Below are 21511 nucleotides of genomic sequence, written 5' to 3'. Positions count from 1 at the left end.
TAGAAAAATCAAAGTCCAAGCAAGGATAGCAAGAGGTCCTAACAATAACTAACAATCCTTTTCCTTACTAAAATAAATGCGATTATTTTCAATTTTTATTCAAAGCTTGGACAAAAAATACAGTGTGCGGCTATAAAATAGTGTTGACATCATGACGCCACACATCTCATTGCTGGAAGATCAGGTGTCTAGCAGCAGACATCATTTTCAGCTATGACCATTAAAATCTTCTTCTTCTTTCGGCTGCTCTCGTTAGGGGTTGCCACAGAGGATCATCTTCTTCCATATCTTTCTGTCCTCTGCATCTTGTTCTGTTACACCCATCACCTGCATGTCCTCTCTCACCACATCCCACCTTCTCTTAGGCCTTCCTCTTTTTCTCTTGCCTGGCAGCTCTATCCTTAGCAACCTTCTCCCATATACTTAGCATCTCATATATAATTAACATTGCATATCAGGAGAAGGTGGGAGCGGAGGATGCCATCATCTATATGCTACATTGATCCCTCTCCCACATTGACAGAGGAAGTGGTGCTGTAAGAATTATGTTTCTAGACTTCTCTAGCGCCTTCAACACAATCCAACCTCTGCTCCTTAGGGACAAGCTGACAGAGATGGGAGTAGATTCATACCTAGTGGCATGGATCGTGGACTATCTTAAAGACAGACCTCAGTATGTGCGTCTTGGGAACTGCACGTCTGACATTGTGGTCAGCAACACAGGAGCACCACAAGGGACTGTACTTTCTCCGGTCCTGTTCAGCCTATATACATCGGACTTCCAATACAACTCGGAGTCCTGCCACGTGCAAAAGTTCGCTGATGACACTGCTATCGTGGGCTGCATCAGGAGTGGGCAGGAGGAGGAGTATAGGGACCTAATCAATGAATTTGTTAAATGGTGTGACTCAAACCACCTACACCTGAACACCAGCAAAACCAAGGAGCTGGTGGTGGATTTTAGGAGGCCCAGAACCCTCATGGACCCCGTGATCATCAGAGGTGACTGTGTGCAGATGGTGCAGACCTATAAATACCTGGGAGTGCAGCTGGATGATAAATTAGACTGGACTGCCAATACTGATGCTCTGTGTAAGAAAGGACAGAGCCGGTTATACTTCCTTAGAAGGCTGGTGTCCTTCAACATCTGCAATAAGATGCTGCAGATGTTCTATCAGACGGTTGTGGCGAGCACCCTCTTCTACGCGGTGGTGTGCTAGGGAGGCAGCATTAAGAAGAAAGATGCCTCACGCCTGGACAAACTGGTGAGGAAGGCAGGCTCTATTGTTGGCATGGAGCTGGACAGTTTGACATCTGTGGCAGAGCGACGAGCACTCAGCAGGCTCCTGTTAATTATGGAAAATCCACTGCATCCACTAAACAGTGTCATCTCCAGACAGAAGAGCAGCTTCAGCAACACACTGCTGTCACTGTCCTGCTCCACTGATAGACTGAGAAGATCGTTCCTCCCCCAAACTATGCGACTCTTCAATTCCACCCGGGGGGGGGGGGGGGGGGGGGGGGGGGGTAAACATTAACATTATACAAAGATATTGTCTGTTTTTTACCTGCATTATTATCAATGTTTAATTTAATATTGTTTTGTTGTATCAGTAAGGTGCTGCTGGAATATGTGAATTTCCCCTTGGGATTAATAAAGTATCTATCTATCTATCTATCTATCTATCTATCTATCTATCTATCTATCTATCTATCTATCTATCTATCTATCTATCTATCTATCTATCTATCTATCTATCTATCTATCTATCTATCTATCTATCTATCTATCCTCTGCACAAGTCCAAACCAACGCAATCTCGCCTCTCTGACTTTGTCTCCCAACCGTCCAACCTGAGCTGACCCTCTAATGTACTCATTTCTAATCCTATCCATCCTCGTCATACCCAGTGCAAATCTTAGCATCTTTAACTCTGCCACCTCCATCTCTGTCTCCTGCTTTCTGGTCAATGCCACCGTCTCCAACCCATATAACATAGCTGGTCTCACTACCGTCCTGTAGACCTTCCCTTTTACTCTTGCTGATATCCGCCTGTCACAAATTACTCCTGACACTCTTCTCCACCCATTCCACCCTGCCTGCACTCTCTTTTTCACCTCTCTTCCACAATCCTCATTACTCTGTACTGTTGATCCCAAGTATTTAAACTCATCCACCTTCGCCAACTCTACGTCCTGCATCCTCACCATTCCACTGACCTCCCTCTCATTTACACACATGTACTCTGTCTTGTTCCTACTGACCTTCATTCCTCTCCTCTTTAGAGCATATCTCCACCTCTCTGGGTCTCCTCAGCCTGCTCCCTACTATCGCTACAGATCACAATGTCATCAGCAAACATCATAGTCCACGGGGACTCCTGTCTAATCTCGTCTGTCAACCTGTCCATCACCATTGCAAATAAGAAAGGGCTTAGAGCCGATCCCTGATGTAATCACACCTCCACCTTGAATGCATCCGTCACTCCTACCGCAGACCTCACAACTGTCACACTACCCTCGTACATATCCTGTACAACTCTTACATACTTCTCTGCCACTCCCGGTTTCCTCATGCAATACCACAACTCCTCTCGAGACACCCTGTCATATGCTTTCTCCAGGTCCACAAATATGCAATGCACCTCCTTCTGGCCTTCTCTATACTTCTCCATCAACATCCTCAGGGCAAACATCGCATCTGTGGTGCTCTATCTTGGCATGAAACCATACTGCTGCTCACTAATCATCACCTCTTTTCCACTACTCTTTCCCATAACTTCACGCTGTGGCTCATCAATTTTATCTCCCTGTAGTTACTACAGTCCTGCACATCCTCCTTATTCTTAAATATCGCCACCAGTACACTTCTTCTCCACTCCTCAGGCATCCTCTCACTTTCCAAGATTCCATTAAACAATCTGGTTAAAAACTCCACTGCCATCTCTCCTAAACACCTCCATGCTTCCACAGGTATGTCATCTGGACCAACAGCTTTTCCATTCTTCATCCTCTTCATAGCTGTCCTTACTTCTTCCTTGCTATTCCGTTGCACTTCCTGATTCACTATCTCCACATCATCCAACCTCTTCTCTCTCTTGTTCTCTTCATTCATCAGCCTCTCAAAGTACTCTTTCCATCTGCTCAACACACTCTCCTCGCTTGTGAGTACATTTCCATCTTTATCCTTTATTACCCTAACCTACTGCACATCTTTCCCAGCTTGGTCCCTCTGTCTAGCCAATCGGTACAGGTCCTTTTCTCACTCCTTAGTGTCCAACCTCTCATACAACTCATCATACGCTTTTTCTTTAGCCTTCGCCACCTCTCTCTTCACCTTGTGCCTTATCTCCTTGTACTCTTGTCTACTTTCTGCATCTCTCTGACTATCCCACTTCTTCTTTGCCATCCTCTTCCTCTGTATACTCTCCTGTACTTCCCCATTCCACCACCAGGTTTCCTGTTCCTCCTTCCTCTGTCCAAATGTCACGCCAAGCACCCTTCTTGCTGTTACCCTTACTACATCTGCTGTAGTTTCCCAACTTTCTGGTAACTCTTCACTACCACCCAGTGCCTGTCTCACCTTCTTCCTAAACTCAACCTTGCAGTCTTCCATTTTCAACTTCCACCATTTGATCCTTGGCTCTGCCCTCACTCTCTTCCTCTTCTTGATCTCCAATGTCATCCTACAGACCACCATCCTATTCTGCTTAACTACACTTTCCCCTGCCACTATTTTGCAGTCTTCAGTCTCCTTCAGATTGACTCTTCTGCATAGGATGTAATCTACCTGTGTGCATCTTCCTCCACTCTTGTACGTCACCCTATGTTCCTCCCTCTTCTTAAAATACATATTCACCACAGCCATGTCCATCCTTTTGGCAAAATCCACTATCCTCTGACCTTCTTCATTCCTCTCCTTGACACCATACCTACCCATCACCTCCTTGTGTCCTCTGTTCCCTTTACCAACATGTCCATTGAAATCCGCTCCAATCACCACTTTCTGTCCCTTGGGTACACTGTTCATCACTTAATCCAGCTCACTCCAAAAATCTTCTTTCTCATCCATTACACACCAAATTTGCAGGGCATATGCACTAACAACATTCATCATCACACCTCCAATTTCCAGCTTCATAATCATTACTCTGCCTGACACTCTTTTCACCTCCAAAACACTATTCCCATACTGTTCCTTCAGAATAACCCTTACTCCATTTCTCCTCCTATCCACACCATGATAGAACAATTTGAATCCACCTCCGATCCACTTGGCTTTACTCCCCTTCCATTTAGTCTCTTGCATGCACAATATATCAACCTTCATTTTCTCCATCATGTCTGCTAACTCTCTCCCCTTACCAGTCATACTGCCAACATTCAAAGTTCCTACTCTCAGTTCCACTTGCACATCCTAAGATTCTTTTAAGGCAGTGTTAAGCCCTGCTGGCTCAAACCTTCAAAAGGCGACTGGAAGGCAAGGATGTAGTCAAAACACCTGTAGTCAGGGTCAGAACTAGAAGAACAACTATCAGTAACCTATCGCAAGACAAGATAAAAGTCAAAAGAAGTGCAGAGTTCAAAAACTAGAGAAACAAAACAAAGATTTTTTTAAATAAAAACATTTGAAGTGTTTTGGAATTTATATGAAAAGCATACCCTTGGTTGACCTTCAATCCTGTTGTATTTTGAGTGACAGGACAAAACCTCTAATGACACATCCACTCCTAGCAATGGGAATCAACAAGAGCACCATCAGAATAGCAGAGATATACAGTAACAGCACAAATCACAAATCAGAGTTAAAACTACCTGTTGTCACAGATTGAGGCCCTTGTCGTCCTCTTGAACCCTCTGACTCGACTCCAGACACCAGGTAAAAGTCCAAATATTACTTTTATTTGAACAATACAGTGCACAAAGCACCCTCCACTCCACAATACTCATAAATCAATAAACAATACTCTAAACAATCCTCCACACTCCCAGACACTTTGCCACCCTTCCTTCCAGCTCAGCTCAGTGTACTGGTTTCCCAGAGTCCTTTATATAGTCCATGACCCGGAAGTGTTTCTCCCTTCTGTCCATGTGATCATGAACACTTTCAGGTCAGATAAAAAGCTCCTTTCTTCAACCCGGAAGCACGTCGTTGCCTCTTGTCATGTGATCATGATGCACCTCCGGGTTATAGGGCAAGTAAGAGTCCGGCAGCCTCCCCACAGCGACTCCTGGTGGTCCCCAGGGTATCCAGCAGGGCTGTGCATATAAACTACAAAGTCCATGAGGCCCTGCTGGAATTCGGGGAACGTCCACGCTGTTGGGAGAACTCCACCTGGCGGCCTGAGGGTGAGGGCCGGAATATTCAGCCGGCCACCCACCACACTGTATAACTATGCACTGTTTTGAAAACAAATAAACCAGATGAATACCTTAAGGTATAAAATCCCCCAACAGAAACAAACAATGTTCAAAACAAGAGTCCTTGACAGACAGAAGTAGTAAAGACAGGGATTTAGTGATATGTTGTTATGTATTACACTAAACAGAAACAAGGCGGGGTATGTCACTGTCACCTGAAAGTGACCAAGAAGATAATCAGGTAACAATTCAAATACATTTGGGTAAAGAAATGTAAGGCAAACATTCAGAGATGGAGGAAAATTCTGCAACACTTAAGCAGCAGACAGTGAAACTAAAGAGCAGGTAATTTTGCCAATTCTTTTGGGCAGTAAATATGAAGCCATTAATCAGAAACTAGAATAACTGAATGGGATAAAACACTTTTAAAAGCAGTTGGAGATACACGTAGTTACCAGACAAACAAGAGGAAAAAATCCAGAAACAAAGCTTGAGATTTTGAACTCTAAAACAAAGTTAAAGGTGAAACCAGCAGTACAATATGCAAAGGTTTAGTGCTGAAATCAAAGAGTAAAAAAGACTCAATGATAGATACACTGTAATGTTAAATTATGTGTATTATTTTTCTGAATGATGTAAATGTTTTTTCCAACACTTAATAATTTTAATTATGGCAGAAAGTTCTGAGAATTTGAACTTCCTTTCATTTTATATATATACTAGGGGGTTCCCCCCTGCTTGCTTTGCTCGCCAGCCACTTCGTGTCTTTGCTGCTCGCGTTGTGAAGAGGGGAATTGACCGCACCCCAAGTTGCTGTGATCGAACCTTCGAAACCCCCTCTTAAACGGTGATACAATGGCTGGCTTTCTGCTGCTGCCAAGCTGCGTGATCTGCATCTTGTGCGGCGCTTCGAGCATTCAAAAGCCTGTACAGCAGCTGTCCTACTCTTTGTGTTTTATCTCCGGCCCCAGGCATGGTTGAATCTTTTGGCACAAAGTCCTGTCTCGTGAGATGTGAGTTCTTGATATTTTTTAGTTTATAATTTAAAAACAGAATAAGAATCTGAAAATCTAACAACATCACATTACAGTTTGATACATTCTGAAAAGAATGATACCAAACATATATATGTAGGTTTTAAAATAAGCCCGATTTAAAGCGTGACAAAAAAATGTGCCATAAAAACATCATCGTTGCCACTTTTAGGCTTAGGATTTTATATACTATATATAGAGTAGATATTGGCTCCAACAACTGGTCTACAGTTATACGAAAGAGACACAGTTCACATAATTCATCAGTATCTCATCAAAAAATCATCAGAAAACTGCAGCCCTTATTGCATGCACCTGTTTCATCAAGTGAGTGCCAACGTGGGTTTTCGCAAATTAATCTAATTTGTACTCCAATGAATGCCTCGCTACTGACAAGCCCTAGTGTGTGCTTGGTGTGTTTGTGTGTGTCCTGCGGTGGGTTGGCACCCTGCCCGGGATTGGTTCCTACCTTGTGCACTGCGTTGGCTGGGATTAGCTCCAGCAGACCCCCGTGACCCTGTGTTCGGATTCAGCGGGTTGGAAAATGGATGGATGGACTATGTTTTGAAAACCCTGTAGTGCCATCTTGGTTTTTAATGGGTAATGCTTGTTATGACATGACACACCATCGCTGGAGGGCATTTTCCAGGAATTTACTCACCAAAACAAAATAAAAAACAGCTTGTCATTAGTAATTTATTCGATTTTCCAGTCATGAACTTTTAGATCTGAAGTTTTTCCTTTGACATTCAAATCTCATTTTGGCTTAGCCACATATTTAGTTATCTTTTTGGCACTGATTCCCGCACTGTTTCAAGATCATGGTTTATCTTCTGGTCTACTCTGTCCTTTTTGACTGTTCATTCTCACCCTGTGGCAAATTAGTCATGAAGCATTGTTAAAAACTCAACGAAAATTCTTTCTTCTCCCTGTAACCTCATGGCTGTCACACTTCCAACAGTAACTGGGAGAGATGTGGTCAATGGCCAACTACTGTATTGGGAGGAACACAAGGCAATATGTGCTATTCGTTTATAGTTGGCTCAGTGAGCACTCAAAGGGCTACATTTTTTTTTAATTCGGACTGTTTCAATTTGTACCCCATTTTTGATACATGTGAAAGAGAATTTAATGGAGGTTTGTTTGTATATAAGCCATAAGCTGGCAGAGTGGGTGGTGTGTCTACTTGCATCTCCAGGAACCTGAATTTTAATCTTGGCCCAGTCAGTGTCTCTGTGAAGTTTATGTGGCCTTGCTGTGCCTGCTGCACTTGTTATCAAAATATTGTGATGCATGCCCCACCATCTACCAAACACATATACTGTGATGGACTGACTGACCCTCACCTGATTCTGCCAGGACAGGTTTAGGTAGCTGTATCCAGCAGGTGCCAAATTCAAAACAATTCAGAAACAAGGAGAATGTGAAAACTTCAAAGAGGAAACCAACAGGCTGCTATTCAAACCAAGGAATCTGGAACTGTGAGAAAGCAGCACTATCCACTGTGTTATTGTATGAACCAAATATTTAAATATCTTTTGCTTATACTAGTTAAAAATTATGCCGGCCTTTTATCCACAAAATACATTTTAATATTGTGATTATTTTTCATATTTCCTTTCACAGAACATGGAAAATAAGCTATCCAGCAATACATCAGATGCAATATTGGGGACAGAGATAAGAAAAGGAGAAGAACAAGAGTTGAAGGACAGAGAAAAATGGAACAACAAAATGGAATTTATGCTTTCAATGGCAGGGGAAATTATTGGGCTTGGAAATGTTTGGCGTTTTCCTTATCTCTGTTATAAAAATGGAGGAGGTGAGTGGAATTTGATAGCTTTTATTATTTAATATTTGGGTTTCATTCTGCCTTAGACCACTTGTCTCTAAATTCAGTTTGTATCATCCTCTTAAATTCTAGACTTGCTCTGCTTTGAGGAAATGTGTCTACTTTCTGTGGCTAATATAAGCCACTCCTAAGTCCTTTGTTGCAGTTTGAATCCTGAATCTGCCATTGCTTCACAAACAAATACAAAGTGCAAAATTACAGTCCACTCAAGAAATATATTAAAGGAGAAATAAAATAATAAAAAGCAAAAAGGCACACAAACAAAACAAGTACAGTAGAATCGAGATTATCCATGCCCTGATTTACCAAGATTCTGTATTATCCTAGGTGAACCTGTAAGTGTAATACGTTACTTTTCTTATAATTCATAAAAGCTTTGCTGTGAATTCTGTACCGAGTGCACAAATACTATGCTTTTAAGCTTGACTGTACCAAGCAAGTGTTCAAGGACATGGTGGCTGTGGGAGTGCGGGCGTGACTCAGTCACCCCTCTCCAAATGCACACCGCGACTATTGCCAATGTGCCACCAACATTGAGTGTACAAATGCTCTACTGTGTCATTCACTTAGGACTTTAGGAGTTTATAAACTTCAAAGAGTCATGATGAACTGCCCGTGGAGACTGTAAACCCACATTCTCTATCTTCAGATTCAAGTACTTTGCGGCATGAACTAAATGGAGACCTCCCTCTGTCAGCCATGCAGAGCCCATCACTGACCACTGTGCCATCGTTGATCTCTGTCTGTGTTAGCCATCATCTTCTCTGCTCAGTATTGCCACTACAGTGGCCATCCATTTTATTCAAGATTTTAGCTATCTGAGGTAGCATCGGCCCCCATTACCTAGATAATCAGTGTTCTATGGTATAAATAACAATAAACAAATGCATAAGTGGATTATTAAAGTATTCAAACCCCTTCATTTTCTGCACACTTAATTGTATCGCAGATTTAATGTTAAATGGATTATCCAAAAACATTCAAAGTTGTAATTACTAGCAAAGGGGCTTCTGCAAAGTATCAAATTACATGTCTGAATACTTAAAAATGAAAAAGAGATATCAGTTTTTGATTTGTAATAAATTTAAAAGTGTAGGAATCTGAATACTTTCTGAATCCCCTATATATACAGTATGTGATATATAGTACCTGCCAAATAATACAAAGAGTACATGGCACGTGTTTCTCCCTCCTTGGGGCTCATCAAGTGTATGCACTTTTGCTTCCCCTTGTGGGGATCGAACTTTGGATGTCAGTGCCAGAGGTGAAGCCTCAGATGTTGCACCATGGCAGCTGGTTTGCTTACTTGACAGGGTGTAGATTGGAATATTACATACACAGGTCTGGCCACAATCTGATTTTTGGGTGGTTACCTGACAGATAATACTTGTGGTTGGTCAGCCAGTTAGCCAACATCCACCACACCCTCTCAGTTGCGAGAAGCAGATCATAGACATGATATATAGTATCTGCCAAACAACACAAAGAGTACATGACATGTGTATATACATACTGCATATACAGTATGTATATGCAGCATGTATCACCAAAGGATGCTGACTTGTGTAGATCAGTAAGCTTTTTTGGTACCCAATTTGTACACACTCTACAGTACCTCAAGTCATCATAGACTATGGCATGTTCAGATCCATAGCTGATATCCAAATGTGCAGCAACAGTGAAGAACATAATTCGTCAGTCTTCTCTGATGAAGGCATTTGTCATATTGATGTGATATTATGTGCGCTAGTGCTCAAACTGATCAAGGTTCAACGGTTATACTTGTTCTTCCCACTTTAAACCTTTCCAATCATTCATAAACTTTTAGTTGGATCATGTTGTTTTCACTTCCTTTAGGAGCCAACATCCTTTGGTAAATATCAGCAGATTTCACTCCTTCTTCACAAGCAGATCTCACTATGGTGCATTGTTCGACAATGGTGCAGTCTCGCGGTAGACCGTCCATGTTCATTTGACCTTTGATTCAACTAGACAAATGGTAGAGTACTATGCTGTGCGTGTTCGAACTAATCATAAGGAATCATGAACTTGTATTGTGTCAGCTTCTATCTGTTGCAGTTACCGTATAATTTTCAAATTGCCTTTACTTTTTGATTTACCCTTGTGCACATATCTTAATACATAATTTGCCTGCCTCCTCACTCACTCACGTCCGTCCGAAGTCGAATGCGCAGTCGCCTTCTGCGCAGCTACCCGAAAAACCCTACGAGACCGACATCCAACCAAAACATTGCGGCAGGCGGTGGATTTACGGCCGTAAAAATTCAAAGAGAAAGGCGACTTCAATTAAAGCTCTAGAGGCCTGAAAGGCGATTTCGACTACAGCTCGAGGCCTAATTACGCATTCTGATTCAATTACGCATTCATTCAATACACCTATATCAGTTTTGTGGTGCTTATACTTATTACTATTCCATATTGTACTGGAACATTCATCATTCAATATTATACTATAGGCCTGGAAAATTCATCAACTAACAGTACAAGCCTGTACAGTAATGAGTAAAGCGGACTACAATCATTACAAAACAACTTCTTCGTTACTTATCATTTGTTCTTCATACACTGCTGACACAAAATCGTGCCCGTTTCATCTTACGTTGTCGAAACAGGCTCTTTGTCTAGTATATACTGTATATATATATATATATATATATATATATATATAGTAAGTGAATCCAAAAAAAAAAACAAAGGTGGTGTTGTCTGACACCCTACCTCTTCTTTTATTTCCTAGTTAAAGTGGAGAATAAACTGTAATTACTTAAGAGGATAAACAGCATGTGTGATGTAAGATGGCTGCTGCAGCTTTACTATAACTTCTGGGAGAGTAGATCCATCGTTTTCTGGAGCTAGATCATTCCTGATCAACTGTTTCCTGTAAGATGAATGTTTAAGTAGCAGATGAAGTGGAAGGGTGAGACTTACTGACTTTCGAAGTGAATGTGATGTCAGAGATTTTCTGGATCATTCACCTCCATTCTAAAGGGAACGGAAATTGTGTTGGTGCCACAACAAAACCCCCTCTCCATATTAGCATCCGAAACTACACCCATGAAACACTCCTGACGCTCGTGTTTGACACTATATAAATATCATCAAGATTATCATGATTCAATGCTTGGAAGGCTGCATGTAACCACGATAAACACAAGACTAAAGCATAAGGTTTCAAACTTAAGAATGCTAAATGCACACTGGCTACTTTCAAAATAAAACAGAATAAAATATTGTTGAATTTCCTTTTGTTAAAATAAAATCAAAACAAAACTGATATTAGTGCTTTTATTAGAAAGCTTTTTTTGAGCAAACAGCATGATCTTGATAAAGGATAGGTTTATTTCTTGGTCTTTTTAAACTAGACGTGTTTTACAGTGGACATGTGACGATGTTACCTTGTGGTGGTATCACAGCATCACAGTACATCCGAAATCCTAGAATGGTGCTGGCCATTAAAAAAATAATTGAAAAACAAACCACAAAAATCATGATAGTTACAGGTATATCCTGATAAATAAAACAAAAAAAAATAAAATAGAGTGTGGGAACATAACATAAAAAGTATAGATGGCAGCTAGGCAGTTTGGAAACACTCTAGTAGGTAAGAATTAAAGAGAATATTGACTGCTTATTTTTCATACCTACTGTCATGACCTGTTTACTTATTTACATTTTTTTCTTGTACTATGTGAAGTTTATTTGGGTTTATTTAATTTCCTTCGGAGGAGTTTTAGCCATAGAGAATGCAGTTCTTTAGTGGTATTAAGGTAGCTAAAAAATGAATGTCTTATTAGGCATCATTACAGATGTTGCCATCTTGCCACCTGTTTCAATGATGTCAGATCCTGCTGTTAGAGGTGTGTCCTTAGAGGTTGTACTGGATTGTGTCATCAGTATAATGGTATTTAAAGCCATGCTGCTGGATCTTTCCAGTTTGCGAGTATTCGAAACCCTTTGAAAATGATTCTCTGAAAATGTGCTGTTATTTTGATTCCTCTCTTAGTCTTTTATTTTCTAGACTACGATTTATCTTTTTAATTTTGACTTTGGTTACAGATAGGACAGATTTCTTGGTTCTAACTTTAGCTTAGTTTTAGACTTTACCTCTTCTTTCAATTCAATACAATTCAGTTAATTTTTGTATAGCCTCTTCACTGGGAGCAGGCAGAGAGCACTATGACAAGTCCTCAGGTAAAATGCAAATGCAGACTTTTCCAATTGCATACTGAGTACATAAAGCCACAAAGTGGTTTGAAACTGATTACCGTATATACTCGCGTTTAAGTTCTCCCGTGGATACGTCGGGACTTGATTTTACCGTATATTTTCCAGTATCTTATAATTCGTAGTCGAATGCGGAAAACTCACGCTATTGGTCCAAAAGAGTATGATATGCTAATGCCTGCCTGAGAGTAACCATGGAGCACACTGCCTTTTTTTTCTTTCTATGTATTGTGCCTACATGACTACATGGTAATACCCGAACTATTCCGAAGCAACATTTGCACTGTTTTGTGTTTTTTGTATCTCGCACCCTCATACACCTTTACCGTAAGAGCATCCCTAATCTACGATGCAGCGTTCGATCAGAAGAAAATATGAAGCTGGTTTTAAATAAATAGTTGTTGAAGCGGTGAAAGAAATTGGTAACTGCACTGCTGCAACAAAATTCGATGTGTCTGAGAAACATGTGCAAGATTAGAGGATGCAAGAAGATGTAAAAAAAATATTAAGTGTCATATTTTTGAACGCCGTATAAGTCAGGGTGTGATTTTATGATCGATTTTTTTTTTTTCAAAACCCAACTTATATGCGAGTATATACAGTAAAAGAAATGGAACCCAGCAATATTTGTCCATTAACAGTAGAACCATGGTCAGTTGAAATTGGGGGAGAGGAAAACAAAAACTCCATTCAGTACCATCCTGGAGATTCAGTTCAGTTCAGTTTATTCTTGCAAAGCACTCTTCACTGAGTGCAGGCACAGAGTGCTGTGACAGGTTCTCAGATAAATGTAAATACAAACTTTACAAATTACTAATTACATAATGAGTAGACATAAAGACAAAGATTTGTTTAAACAAGAAAACAAAGTATTTTGACACTGATTAACATAAATGGAGCCCAGCACTGTTTGCTGATTAATTAACTGTTGAACTATGGTCAGGTGACAACAGAGGAGAGGAAAACCAAAAACTCCAGTCAGTTCAACACTAACCTAAAATCTGTACTTTTTTCTTGCTGCATAACACATACACTAGAGGAATAAGAAAAAGAGAAAGATGAGGAAGAAAATTGCATCAGTTTTCATTTTCATTTGTAAATCTCTTCAAACACAAGCACTAACGTTATCTCTGGCTGGTTTGCTAGTGGGAGGGAGGCACAATAATTATGCTGCTATGTTATGCCTTTCTTGATTTGAATTCTATCATGTGTGAAATTTCTACATTCTTCCTGCATTTTCTGAGATTTTCTCTGTCTATTCCCCTTTACCTTCTGCATCCCGCAGACATAGAAGTTCAGTTGACCGGAAACTCTAAATTTGCCTAAAGTGAGTGAATGTATGTGACTGTGTGTGCATGTCTGTCTGTGTGTGTGTGTGTGTGCCATTACATCCAGCCTTGGTTCTGAATAGACTCAACTTCAATCAAAAAAGCTTAGAAAATGGTAGGTATGCATGTCCTGTTAATATCTTTTACAACCTTAAATACCAAGATATTCCAGAGGGATGTTGTGCCATATTCACTAAAGAATAGTAAAGAATCAGCTGAAGCAAGTCTCTGTGGTGGAGTTAAACCTATTTATTAAAAAGAAACATCACAAACCGACAGAAATGCCCACATGCACACAAACTTAGAGGAATCATTTACCAGTGCAGGACCGATGAGCAGAACAATGTATTCATGTTCTACTGCTGCATGAATAAGTGTCGTTCATCAAACAACATGCTTTCTGTTTGCAGCCACAGGGCATCTGAACGCCTGAAAAATGTCAGCTTTTCTTTTCAGTAAAAAAGTCATTTGGCTGGCCTTTCTCCCTTTGGCTAAGATATGTTCATTCCTATTAGATGATGACAACATATTCCCCATGATGCTCTGACACTCATGGCACACAATGAATTCACTTTGAATTCAGATCTGAGTATTTATCAAATTACATTTTGTACTGATTATTTCTATTTTTATTCTGCCAAATCTGATTAAAGTTTTGAAAAGGAATATGCATTTAAACACATACGTAGTGGCATTATGGTAGATTACTTGTTTTTTTTTCCTCTCTATATTGCATTCTGCTATAAATGTTTCTTTTGTGTTACACTTCCTTCCAGGGCACTTCCATCTGCTGCAGTAGGTCCTATCAGTCTGCAGCTTTTTGCTGCCATGAAATATTTTGGAAACAGAGAAAAGTCAACGTTAATTCCAAAAAGAAATAGGTTAAGCTTTTGTACTTAGTACATGGTATTTAGGTATAATGAAAGGCTGGCAGTCTACAAAATATTTGTGAGAGCTATCAAGAAGTAAAGTACCTTTGTAAACATTCAAAGAATATTTTAAGTAAGAACAGTGGCATTTTATGGCATGGGAATTCTGGAGGTCCTTGCCTCAATTTTCCTATATGTATGCAAACTTCTCTGACATAAACATTAACTTCCCTAGATAATAATATCTGTCACTAGTGTGTCTAATGACATGCAAAACATACAAGTTCAAGCACCATTCACATCACAAAAATTCAATCAAACAATGGCATGATGGTGCCTGGTCTGTCTTTACTGGCATCAGATCATTGTGACATCCTCTAACACTGGCATCCTCAACAACAGAAATTTAAAACCCAAGTAAAGTGAGAGCCTTACAATTACCCACTGCTCAAAAAAATCTATTGGTTATGAACTGACTAAACTGATATGGCAACAGAGATGAAAGAGCACAGGCCATAATAACATGGAAAGAATATTCAGACTACACAGTGCACAAGTTGAACTGCACACAGCACGTCTGGTAGCAGAGATAACTACCATATAGCCAGGTGCTTGCTGGTCATCAACTGGCCAGCAAACAGCCAGCAAACAATTAAAAAAAGTATTCTCTACATCCATAACTGTTCTTCCTGCACCAGGATTCTGAAACAGGAACATCATACTGCTTGCTCCTTTCACTTTGTCGAAAAGGAGCCAAAGTGGTAGTATTTTCAAAATTGATACCCTCTCAGCATTGGGTGAAACTCAAGATGCAGCATAATGTCTTGTGAATGATGCATTCCTGATATTGATCTCCTTTTTATTTCAAATTACTGTACCTATCTTTAAGAGCGCAAATGGTACTAGACTTTTGCTTGCTAGTGTGTGCTACATGGCCTCAGTTGGGAAAATCTCAAACTAGAAGAAAAAATCCTTAAAAAATGAAATAAATAAATTACAGGTGGTTCTTATTCTAATAGGGACAATGACCTTCAACCCCCAAAATTAAACTGTAAAGTTTAGATGGTGGACAAGGGTATAGAGGACACTGCAGGGACAATTGGTCCATCTCCTCTCCTAGAAAAAAGCCTGCAGAAATTTGTACACATACTACAAGAAGCAAGATTTTTCTAAATAAAAAAAATGCTTAAGAAGATAAAGTTGAGGCTTGTCATAAACATTTTAATAATAAAACTACTGAAGGAAAACTCAGTATTAGTTGATATTCTTACTACAACACATTAGAACTTGCCAAGAGATGAAATTATAGAATACACCAATGTGTTTTATACTGTAAGTAGGTGATTTACTGTTTTATGTGAAGAGGCTTCAAATCCATGCATATCATTAAAAAAAAGGTTTAATTGGATGCATTGAGTCAAGGAAGTTTCTTATTAGATATATTAGACTGATGCACTTTTGCTTATAGAGATATAATTTCTACTTTTACTTTAGTCAAACTAGGGGGCTTTGCCCCTGCTCGCTTTGCTCACCAACCCCCAGGCCAACACTACGTGCAAGCCAATATGCGATTCTTCTGCTCGCGTATGGGGATGCGGATGTACAATTTAAACAGATTGTTATTTTCATGGGTATTGCAACATATGCATAATAGAACTAACTATTTTACATTACAGTGAGTAATTAACCATATTAAAAAATAGTAAAATATAATAATTTGAAAGTAAATTATGTTTCATGTTGTGTTTGAGTTTTTTGTTGTGTTATATGATTTTGTTCTGTTTGGCTTTGAAATTAACACGCAAATACTTTTTAAACTTACACTTTTACTGTAAAACCAGTAAAAACAATTATTTTAATAATATTTTCGTCAATATCGCATTGAATTTTGATTCTGTGTTTGGACTTACATTGTGACAACGCAAAATATAACTGCCTGTGAGAAAATTTAGTTTCATTCTCTCTAATAAATAAACCGACTTTTTCAAATGTTTGGCTCTGAGATTTGTTAATTGTCATAGGAAAAGCTATTCTAACAGGAAACTGTAAACATTTTAATACAAATGGCATATCAAGATCTCCTTGTATTGTCTAATGTTATCCGGAGAAGATGTACTACATTACCTTTCTTGGATACATCCTTTTTTCAACAGTACTTCGGGTGGTTGAAGACCAGATGGTGTTAACGGTTGTAGATATTCTTTGGAATATTGTAAGTTGATGTTTTCATCTTCCGCACGATCACCACCAACTGTTTCAGCAATGTCTATTGATACACATTTAACCAATTTGCTGTGTAACCGATCAACAATTTTCACATTAATTCATTTGACTTCATCATTTCTCTGTGCTAGGATTGCATGTGTACTCATTTCTTCTGTTGATATCCCTTCGGGATGATATTCTTCAGGAAGATTTGGACATAATACGTCTTCTTTAATTGGGAACTTAAAATGAAGAAAACGTAAAAATTTATAAGAGCTGAGCGATCAGGAAATGTGTGTGTCAAAAGCATTCACACGAATGAGATGTGAGTGGACCTTGGGCTTGGTTGAATATGGTTGAGAGGAAGGCGTGACTTGAAACGATCTCATATCAAAAGTCTCGTTTTGTGGGACTTGAATAAATCTCTTCAAAAAAGTGTTGTCTCGTCAAAAGGATTTTTTTATATAATAGAGAGATGAGAAAGGAGCAATACAATCTTGTTTAGGTAAATCACAATACTTCATATTTTTAAACATAAAATATTGAGATATTATCACATAGTATGGTCCCTGCCAATTCCCACCCACAAAATTTAATCTTCTGCGTCACAGTTCCAAATGCTGAGTTAAAACCTCGTCCCTTTAACTATTTGGGTCGAGTATCAGCATGGTTTTCCACCTGTGTCATTGAGATGTGTGTGTTTGTTTGATTGGGAGCTCAACCTGCTCCTGTGTTATTGGTTCAAGTGTTTATGATAGCTCCGAGTTGCTTTCTGCCTTTCACCCAATGCTGCCATAACAGGCCCTGACTAACGACAACTCGAAATTGGATGCACAGGCCAGAAAATGGATTGATAGACAGAGTAAGGAGTTATTATGTTATTACAAAATGAAAAAAATGTTTATGCTAGACCAGCAGTGGAAGTGGAAAAGCATCCATCTGTTTTACAACATGTACTAGGGCATTGGAAGAAAAAACATACTTTTGGTTAATATTTTAGATTTCATTATAATATTTATCTTTACTTTTATATTTATCTTTACTTTTCAATTCATTCCTTCCACTAACTTTATAATCTTCTAAGTCATTAATATCACAATTCATTTTCCCAGCACCAGTGGTAATGGATTTGAAACAACAAAATGCTGTCCTGGCTCCCTGTGTTACCTTTTCTGACACACTACAGTTTTTCATATTAGGAGATACTGTGACCTTATATGTTATCTAAGTGAATTCTGAAAATTAATGGATCGATGTAATACAAACTCTTTTGAGAGGCGTAATGAACAAGGGGTGGACTGGCCCATCCTCCAGGATGGAAGATCATACCTTGCCCGGCCAGAAGAACACCAGGATGAGTACTATTCTTGACCTCAGGTGTAAAATAATGAATGTACAATGGCATTCTACTCTCAGTGGATTGGGTGGCAGGACAATGTTGGAGTGTCCCCAATTTGGGCTCCATCAGAGATTCATGGGAGCTGAAATCTGTGAGGATAACCCTACTGGTTACTCCAGGTCCACCAGGGGTTGCTGCTGGGCAAGGTATCCCTTAATTTATGGCTGTTCCACCTGAAGTGCTTCCAGGGTGAAATGCTATGGCACTAAAAGTACTCCCAGGTCTGACATAAAATGAGTCAGTTTGCCTTACTCAAGCACTTGGAGTCGGGAGGAGATGGACAAGACTTGCCAAGGAGGAGTGAAAGGAGAGAAAAAGAAAGGACTGAAACATGTCATTTTGCATTGCATAGTATTGTGCTGCACTGGACCGACTGATTGCAGGAAACCTGTGAAGATACTATGTAAAATAAAATAACTTTATTCGAACTAGGGACTGGATCTTTGGTAGTTGTGTGTGGTGTTTTTGGCTTTGCTACACCCATTAGTGGTAGCAGAGGATATTCAACATGAATTTTGCTTTCTATCCATTGGCATAGGTTTTTTGTTTAAAGGAAGATTACACACAAAAATAACAAAAACACACAAAAATATTTTTTATCTGTTTCTTAATCTGTGTTGTTTTTTGTAGTCATGAGAATGACAGTAGGGCATAAATAGAAACTGCATGCAAGCAGCATCAAGCTCTTTAAATATAGACTCACCATCAATGCACAATTTCAATATTGTTTCTTCATGATTCACATTCCATGCATTACCCTAATTTTCAGGAGGTATTAATTTAACAATATTTTAGCAAAAAAAAATGCATTTTTGGCTTTGAGAGCATCCATTCATCCTCCAACTCAGGGAATCCGAACACAGGGTCACAGGGGTCTGCTGGAGCCAATCCCAGCCAACACAGGGCAGGAACCAATCCCGGGCAGGGTGCCAACCCACCGCAGGACACACACAAACACCAAGGCCAATTAAGAATCACCAATCCACCTAACCTGTCTTTGGACTGTGGGAGGAAACCCACGCAGACACGGGGAGAACATGCAAACTCCACGCAGGGAGCGAACCCAGGTCCCCCGGTCTCCCAACTGCGAGGCAGCAGCGCTACCCACTGCGCCGCCCCTTTCAGAGCATACAATTGAATAATTGAAAATGGATTATGCAACACAAATAATTTGAGATTTTTTTTACAATGATGTTTTAATAGTGCTTACTCTTCTTCAGCTATTATATCCATGGGAGGAACCCTGGCCGGGGGTTCAAAGTCTTGTTTTATGCCCTTTTGTTCTTTGTTGAGCCATTTATTTATGTTAATATTACCTTTTTAATAATACGGTGTATTTCCTTTGCCTGTATTATGTGTCATGTGTTTTGTGGGTGAGGCCACCTGCCAATCACACCCTGGAGGTTCATTGTCAATGCACTAGGGAGTTGGCGAGCTTACTTGTGTTTATTGTTATTCTGTAATATGTTGTATTTATGGATTTTGACAATTTGATCTGTTTTTGATTTGTAACTTAGATTCTGTTTTGGGACTGTGTTTGCTTTGGATTGCCTTATTGTTTCAGGCTACTCCTTTATGCCTTTTGTACTCTGTGAGCTTCACAGAATTACAGAGCATTTTTTGTGAAAAATAAACCTTTTTATTTTATAAAGATTCTGTGTTTGCCCTGGGGGTTTGATGGGAACCCCCACCCCACAGAGTGGGCATTTTTGAAAGTGTTTTTGGAACTGTTGGGACTCGTTTGTGCTTTGGGACTCCTATTTCATGACATCAGTGTTTGCCCCTTCTGGCCTCCATTGTACTAGAAACTTTGCTATCTCCATCCTCCATGAAAACATGAGATTATTATTTTTCTTGGCCATCAATACAAGCCACACAGGGCAAGCAACAGATACAAATAATCAGTTTTGGGTGGAGTATTCCTTCAACATATTTTGCATGTAAGTTAAAGTATAGTATTCCAGAAACATAAATATGTTTCAGAATGACAGTGCAGTAGATAGGATCAATAATATCCAATTTCAGAAACCCAGGTTCAGATTTTGGCCTCATATTTGTGTGGAGTTTGCCAAAGCAACTCAATAAGCATTTCACAAGAGTTGCACAACAGAGTTTTGAAACAACATTGAGAGCAACGTAGACAAATATTCTGCAATACTGAACCAGGCAGCTTACTTATGAGTCCTATCAACCAAACAGCATTTATGAGAGACTGTATCCCTAAAAGGTTAAACTAACAAAACCGATTCTTGTTTTACCTACAACTTCAGACTTGGTGTGTTAATTAGGTTTTCCCTTTTTGTCTGGTGCATGGCTTTTCCTACAAAAAAGTCTATGAATACTAACTGGCCACATTCAACCCTAAAGTTGATGAGATTGCCTTTAATGTGAAGCCAGATGATTTGGGATATTATGAGCTGTGACATTTAGATTATTTTTAAAAGCACATACTTATTTATTACTGATCTTTTTATTTTTTTGCAGGTGCCTTCCTTATCCCTTATCTCATCTTCCTATTCTTTGCTGGCATTCCGGTGTTTTTTCTGGAGACAGCTTTGGGCCAGTACACTAGTGAAGGTGGGGTTACAGCCTGGAGAAAAATTTGTCCTATTTTTGAAGGTAATCTTCATTTCATGCATTCCTAAAAAACACAGAAATCTTGACTGACTTGTTTGCTCTGTTTCAGGTCAGCACCCTTCTTTCATGCACATTTGCTTAAACCTTGGTGGAGTGGTGGCTCTGAGGCAAAGGACCTGTTCTGGTATCTGGAAAGTTTCGGGTTCAAATCCTGTTACTGCCAGAAGGGATTGTACTCCATTGAGCCCTTATACGCCTTTGAGCCCTTATGCAAAGCCTTTAACCTAAAAATTCCTCCAGTGTTGGTATGCTCTGACCCCAAAAGGTCATGTCAAAAGACAATTTCCCCTCAGGGATTAATGTTGTATATCAAATCAACACAGAAAGGATGCAATGATGCACCACAGTCTTTGTCTTCCTCCCTCATCTGTTGTTGCTTAGACTGCAAGTTTAGAGTTGCAGTCCTGTTGGAAGAGAAAGGTTCTCCCAAGTCTAAGCTGAAATGAAGTGGATTATCCTTCAGGAATTCTGTCTGTTTATCTTGCCCCATTCACTGACATCTCACATGACCAGTGCCCCACCCCTCTAGCGTCACCGTTGCTGCCAACACTTTAAAAAATTTGGGTTAAGGATGATGTGTT

General features: G+C 39.7%; 1 protein-coding gene across 1 annotated transcript in view; it reads left to right on the top strand.

Moving 5' to 3' along the window:
- LOC114654537 (sodium- and chloride-dependent GABA transporter 2-like) overlaps positions 1 to 21511 on the top strand; it is a 160281-nt gene that overhangs the window by 49475 nt on the left and 89295 nt on the right. The window contains exons 3-4 of the mRNA XM_051930797.1: positions 8022 to 8217; positions 20778 to 20912. Coding sequence (XP_051786757.1) covers positions 8022 to 8217; positions 20778 to 20912 — 331 coding nt within the window. The remainder of the gene's footprint in view (positions 1 to 8021; positions 8218 to 20777; positions 20913 to 21511) is intronic.

This window comes from Erpetoichthys calabaricus, chromosome 1 (assembly GCF_900747795.2).
Source record: "Erpetoichthys calabaricus chromosome 1, fErpCal1.3, whole genome shotgun sequence".
NCBI classification, from domain to species: domain Eukaryota; kingdom Metazoa; phylum Chordata; class Cladistia; order Polypteriformes; family Polypteridae; genus Erpetoichthys; species Erpetoichthys calabaricus.
This window is presented reverse-complemented; position numbering and strand designations above follow the sequence as displayed.